Source organism: Echinococcus granulosus (assembly GCF_000524195.1).
Source record: "Echinococcus granulosus chromosome Unknown EG_S00071, whole genome shotgun sequence".
Classification (NCBI taxonomy): Eukaryota; Metazoa; Platyhelminthes; class Cestoda; order Cyclophyllidea; family Taeniidae; genus Echinococcus; species Echinococcus granulosus.
This window is the reverse complement of record NW_020170451.1, coordinates 232,470-237,953: the sequence shown is the minus strand read 5'-3', so window position 1 is coordinate 237,953 and position 5,484 is coordinate 232,470. Positions and strand designations below refer to the sequence as shown.

General features: G+C 44.1%; 1 protein-coding gene across 1 annotated transcript in view; it reads left to right on the top strand. All coding sequences in view use genetic code 11, as the record gives it.

The window, feature by feature from the left end:
• EGR_07170 (NEDD8-activating enzyme E1 catalytic subunit) overlaps window positions 1-5,484 on the top strand; it is a gene marked incomplete at both ends in the record, with an annotated part of 32,097 nt that overhangs the window by 726 nt on the left and 25,887 nt on the right. The window contains 5 exons of the mRNA XM_024496419.1: window positions 8-636; window positions 706-876; window positions 948-1,442; window positions 1,559-1,857; window positions 2,237-2,510. Of these exons, the coding sequence (XP_024349174.1) occupies window positions 8-636; window positions 706-876; window positions 948-1,442; window positions 1,559-1,857; window positions 2,237-2,510 (1,868 nt within the window). The remainder of the gene's footprint in view (window positions 1-7; window positions 637-705; window positions 877-947; window positions 1,443-1,558; window positions 1,858-2,236; window positions 2,511-5,484) is intronic.

The following is a 5,484-nucleotide window of genomic DNA, read 5'->3' as shown; positions in this document are numbered from 1 at the left end:
CATTCAGAGTATCAGCTTCTCCGTGGAAAAGCGAGGCTAGGGACTCAAGCAAGGATCCAAAAGTCGAATATTGTGGCATTGGGTTGTGGCGCCCGTCTTGCTTAGAACCGCTCAGAGATATACGTGCATTTATAGCAGCTATGTGTTTTGTGTCCTGTCTTCAGGCTTCTTACTCTGGGTACACTAGTTCCCAGATCACAACTTTGGAAAAGCGATTCGCAATTGGTAGCATTGTTATCGGAGCTATCAACTCGTTTTTTGAGGTTGGCTACATCAGTTGCGTTATGATCGTCAGCTATTTGGGAGCCAAAGGCCGAGTGCCGCTGTGGATCGCTTGTGGGCTTTTTGCTATGTCATGTGGTGCATTTCTGTTTTCAACGCCTCAGTTTCTCTTTCACTATGACTCATCACTTTCTTCTGGTGGTAACGAACATTTGTGTTCATTAGATTCCTCGCTCAACCAAACATTCTCCAAAAAATCATCTTGCAACACTAAATTTGATGGATCATATCACTTCTTACCGATTTTACTACTCGCCCAGTTTCTCATCGGTGCGGGATCAAGTCCTATCTTAACCCTGGCTCCACCTTTTGTGGATGATCACGTGCCCCCTTCTAAGGCTCCTGCAATGATTGGTGTGTTTCATTATTGCCCAAGTTTTTCGTTTGTGCAACTGGACTCCTAAGTTTATGCTTGTTATTTAGCCTCTCTATACGCTGCTGCTGCACTTGGTCCTGTTTTTGGCTATGCTCTGGGTGCCTTAATGTTGCAGCATCCTATGGATAAGTGGTCAAAAACGAAGGTTATTGGCAGTACCCTGACACCAGCCAGTGAGAATTGGATTGGCCTTTGGTGGGCTGGCTATATCATACTTGGTGAGTTCGTGTACATTGTATATCTGTCTAATTTCCATTAAGGGACTTTCATATGTTTATTCTTCCTTAAGGTCTGGGAGTTTTTATCGGCGCTTCTATTCTCATAATGTTTCCCCGAACTCTGCGCTCCTCGTTTACACCACACAAGCGGTCTTTGGAGTCTGACATGATTGCTGGCAGTAGCAACAGCGGTGGGACCGTGGACGGTGTGCTGAGTGACTCGAAACCGAACTCTTCTGCGGAGACCTCACTGCCCTTTTTCCTTCCTGCCTCACAGGCCCAACCGATGTCCCACAAATCTTATCAGCAACGTGCAGTTTATCAGCACCACCAGAGATCTTTCTCCGGCAACGTGCCTGTCACCTCCGCACCCACTACCGCACCGCCTTTGAGTGTTGGAGGCACCGCTCAGGCCGCCTCCTTTTTTCCTCCTCGACAACACCAGAGATCCGCCTCTGTTAGCAGTGTTCTTCACGCTGCGATCATCGCTGCGACCGCCTCCCATACTGCAGAAGAGGAAGATGAAGCACTGCCCTCCACCGAAACTGATTCGGACAGCTCTTCAGGTGATTCGGCCCCCCCTCCCGATGAAAGAGAAAGACTGGGTGTGTGTACATCTGTTGTGTAAGGATTGCATATATCCGTTAAAGTTAACGACTTTTCGTCTCCCTTACCCTTATAGACAAGCGACAGAGTCGAATTGACCAGTCAGCAAGTGAGATGCGGCGAGGCACGCGCCTCTTCCGGTCCCCGGTCTATCGGAGCGAGAGTCTTACTGAGCAGCAGCAGCAACAGTACAGTTGCAGGTGGACCTCGGCCTTCTGGTCGTCGCGATCTCCAAGCCGTGGAGTGTTGCTGCAGTCTAATGGCCGTCTGCCGAGATGGTCCCAGAAGGCTACTCCACTGGGTGTTCCTCCGCCGATTCTCGACGTCATGGTGGAGGATAGCACTTCTGAGTTCCTTACAACTTCAGTCACCAAGGTACTTTTATTCTACTCTGCTTCTCTGATGGATGCTCTTTGCTTGTTTTTCAGGTCATATTATGAGGATTCTGGGGTTCCTGTTTATGTTCCCTCTTGATCACATTTTTATTTCACATGGCGTCCACTAAGCCGTACCCTCCACGCCTGACACAGGCCTATGTGATGACATTCAGTGCCAAGTGCACTTTTACGAAGTATTATGCATACATCACCAACGAAAACTACGTTTCTTTAAAATTGCTATACTCTGTCAACATTATTAACACCTCGCACCAGATAGCCAACTATTATTTAGATATCCATTCCCAATCATACCACCTATTGATACTATATTCAGTTACACACTGTGTGATTAGGACTTGATAATCACTTTGCAGGCGAATACAAAGCCAGACGATAGGAGCGACTTGGCCACGAACGGTAAGCCCGCATCTCCGGTGGGCGCACGACGTTTCCATCCACCTATTTTGGAAGGCGATTCGGGTGTGCCTCCACACTCTTCTTCCAACGCCAACCCCCCTTCTCCACCTTCCACTCCCACCGCCTCGGCGTCGAAATCGTCCATTTTTGTGCACCTACACAAGCACCGCAAACGTCGGCCGCGTAAAATCATCCGCGGTCGCATCTTCGGTTTCCTAGCCGACTGGAGCAGTACGTTTGCTAATTTTTTATCTCTCTCGCTAACCTGCTCATAGTTTTCTTGCATCCGATTACACTAACTATTGGTAGTGTGGATTAAGGATGCAGGTTTTGCTGCTATCTGGCTCATCACTATCTAGTCCTAGTGACGTACCAAGAGATCCTTAGTGTTTCCATCTACTTAGTATCACAGTTACCATCTGCGCAATAGATTTTTGTCACCAGTAAAGATTTATGCCGTAAAGGTTTGGGTTGGAAATTCTTGCTTTTTAATGGCCTCTTCTATCAATCGACCTTGATTGTTGCTTTGCTACTGACGGTCTAGGCTCCAGAGGCGATTCGCTCCATTTGAAACGGTGATCATTTTTTTAAAGATCCTAATTTTTACTTTTGGGAGGGTGTGGTCCTAATTTTTAGTTCCTATAAAACGTCTTATAGATAGGTTCTAATAGTTCCTCCTTTCTATATTTATTTTAACGATCTGTATAGTTCCCCTCTCGCTTTCATTATCACCTTGCTGGAATGTTGGGTTGGTCCAGCAGTCATATTTCCTAGAACAGCCATTTCCTCCAGTTTCACGTTTACTTGTTTCCTACGTGTTACAACAACCACAGATTGCTGATACAAAATTCAAACGATACCAAAAAACATTCATCCAAAGTGGACTTTTCACCAAACCATCTAGGTTTTCCACTAGAGAATGTGATATTGACCTTTTGGGTGCAATTTTTGCACCAAACCTAATGACATGATTCTGTATATGTGGCAGTAGCTCCCATGAAAATAGAGTTTGGCATGAAGTTTCCCATCCGTTAACCACTGTATTGGCACACTACCTAAGGAGCAAGGGCTTTTGGCTTTTGAAAGATACAAAAAAGTTTTTAGCCCTATGCTGAAGATGCAGAAGCTCTCTACGTAAATTTTCGTATTCGCCACTTCATTTTTGGTAACATTAGCCATACCACAATTCTAAACCCCAATCCCACTGCCCGTCGTTACAAACTCCTCCTTTTTTGTTGGTCACATGTCCAGCTGATGGCATTTATGGTGCCTATTGCGAAGAAATGCCAGTCTTGGCCCAAACACCATCACATCTGTGCGCATTATATACGCGGTCGAGTTTTCAGAGTCAAACTATGAACCTTGAACGGGATTCATGTTATGCTTTTTGGATGCGAATCTCATACGGTCGGTAACACGACCTCTGAATGTCATAGTGCGGGTGCGTATGCATAATTTTCTGTCTCCTAATCTTACCAAAGCTTTCATCGCATAACTTGTGCTCTACTCCACTGAGGACTTTTGCTAAGGCCTCCGACGCTACAACGAAAGGTGACCTCAATAGTTCCAGTTAGTTTTTTGAGCTAATTTCCCATGCCTAGTCTGGGATGCTTTATAGTATGCGAAAGTACAAAACATTGATTTGTGTTCAGACGAATAGGATGTTTTAATGCTTTCAGCGTCGGTGCACTCTGGTTTGTCCCATCTTAATTTAATTCTTCGTTTGGCGAAATTGTTTAAAATAGTAAAACCGTTTGTCTTACCTTCTGATAAAGCCGCCGTTTTTAGTTGTTCTATAGTTGCTCCTGCACATGTGCCCATAACTGGTTGGTATTTATTATGGTCAGCAAAACAATAAACGGCAAACAGCTATATGGACCCACATTTTTACCTCTTATTTCGGTTTGGGATAACTTAAATTTCGGCTGTATTTCTCCTCCGACAGCGTTTACAAAAGAGTCAACAAATGGCATGCTAGTTGATTTACTTCACAATTATTGAGTAATTTGTATACTTTTGCGAGAATACGCATAATTCCACCTAAAAATATGCCTGGTACACATCTGCTTGTCACAAAATCCTTTTGACAATCAGTACAAATGTGGCGGCGAGTGTTACGCAAGCAAATTGCAACAAATAGCGCTAACGTCTTGTAAGTTACTATTTTTAATGTTTTAATTGAATGTTAAATTACAGTATTCAATGTTAAAATTTGTTCAATGTTTGTATCAACTTAATAATCGACACTGTAAACATATAATGGGTTTTGTTTTTCCCCCTAGATGTAGCCAGTAAGTTTGTCGCCTCTTTTCCTCAAATCTGTAACGTACCGGCTGCATTTCTCTTCCCGTATCAATCTAAAACATGCTTGATTTTGCAATTTTCATAAGACTAACTTTTTACCCAGGGGCATTTTCATGTATGTTTGTATTTATGTATACGAGTGAGTGAAGTGAGTGGTTTATAAAAGCACAATTTTACAGCATTTTGCTTCATATGCGCTTCCCTACTTAAATATGTGCCGCACGCATCTTGGCTGTCATTTTGGTGCTCCACTCTTACCGCGGATCTTGGAAACCTATTAAAATTGTGGAAGTTAACGCACAATTTACCTTCCAACATTCATTGCCGAAATCTTTGTAGCACATGTAACTCTTTGTTTCTTCTAACCCCTGGAGTGAGGCAACAATGCGTGCTACGTCTATTGTTAAGTGTGATTTGCCGCCGACGCAATAAAATAAGCGGCCGCTGCCACGCAGTTTAGCACCACATCCACCTACCCTCTTGTGTTTGCTGCGAGGCTTTTTCGACCTACATATCGGCGCTTGTTATTTGCTCTTCTAGGCAGTCTGTGGTGAGATCTGCCCCCATTAGACCCTGCGTAACCTCACTCTTGCCTCCTTTTTGAAAAGGCTCGACCTTTCTCACAGTATTACCGTCATCATTTGCTCTTGTGACTCCTTCACTCACCTGGGGCGCCAAATGAAAGACAGGTCATTCGGCGGTTATGTCGATTAACAGTCACATGCTGGTACAATAAAACGCATTGCTTTATGACCGAGCTTGTCGTCTCATCATGTGCCTAGATCGCAACCTAGCGTACAAGTGCTTTTGGTATAATTCGTACTAATTTTTTTTAGTTTCCTGTATAATCTCCGTCTAGTAAATTACGGGCTAGATACTGCGAAACCTCAAAATCATATCC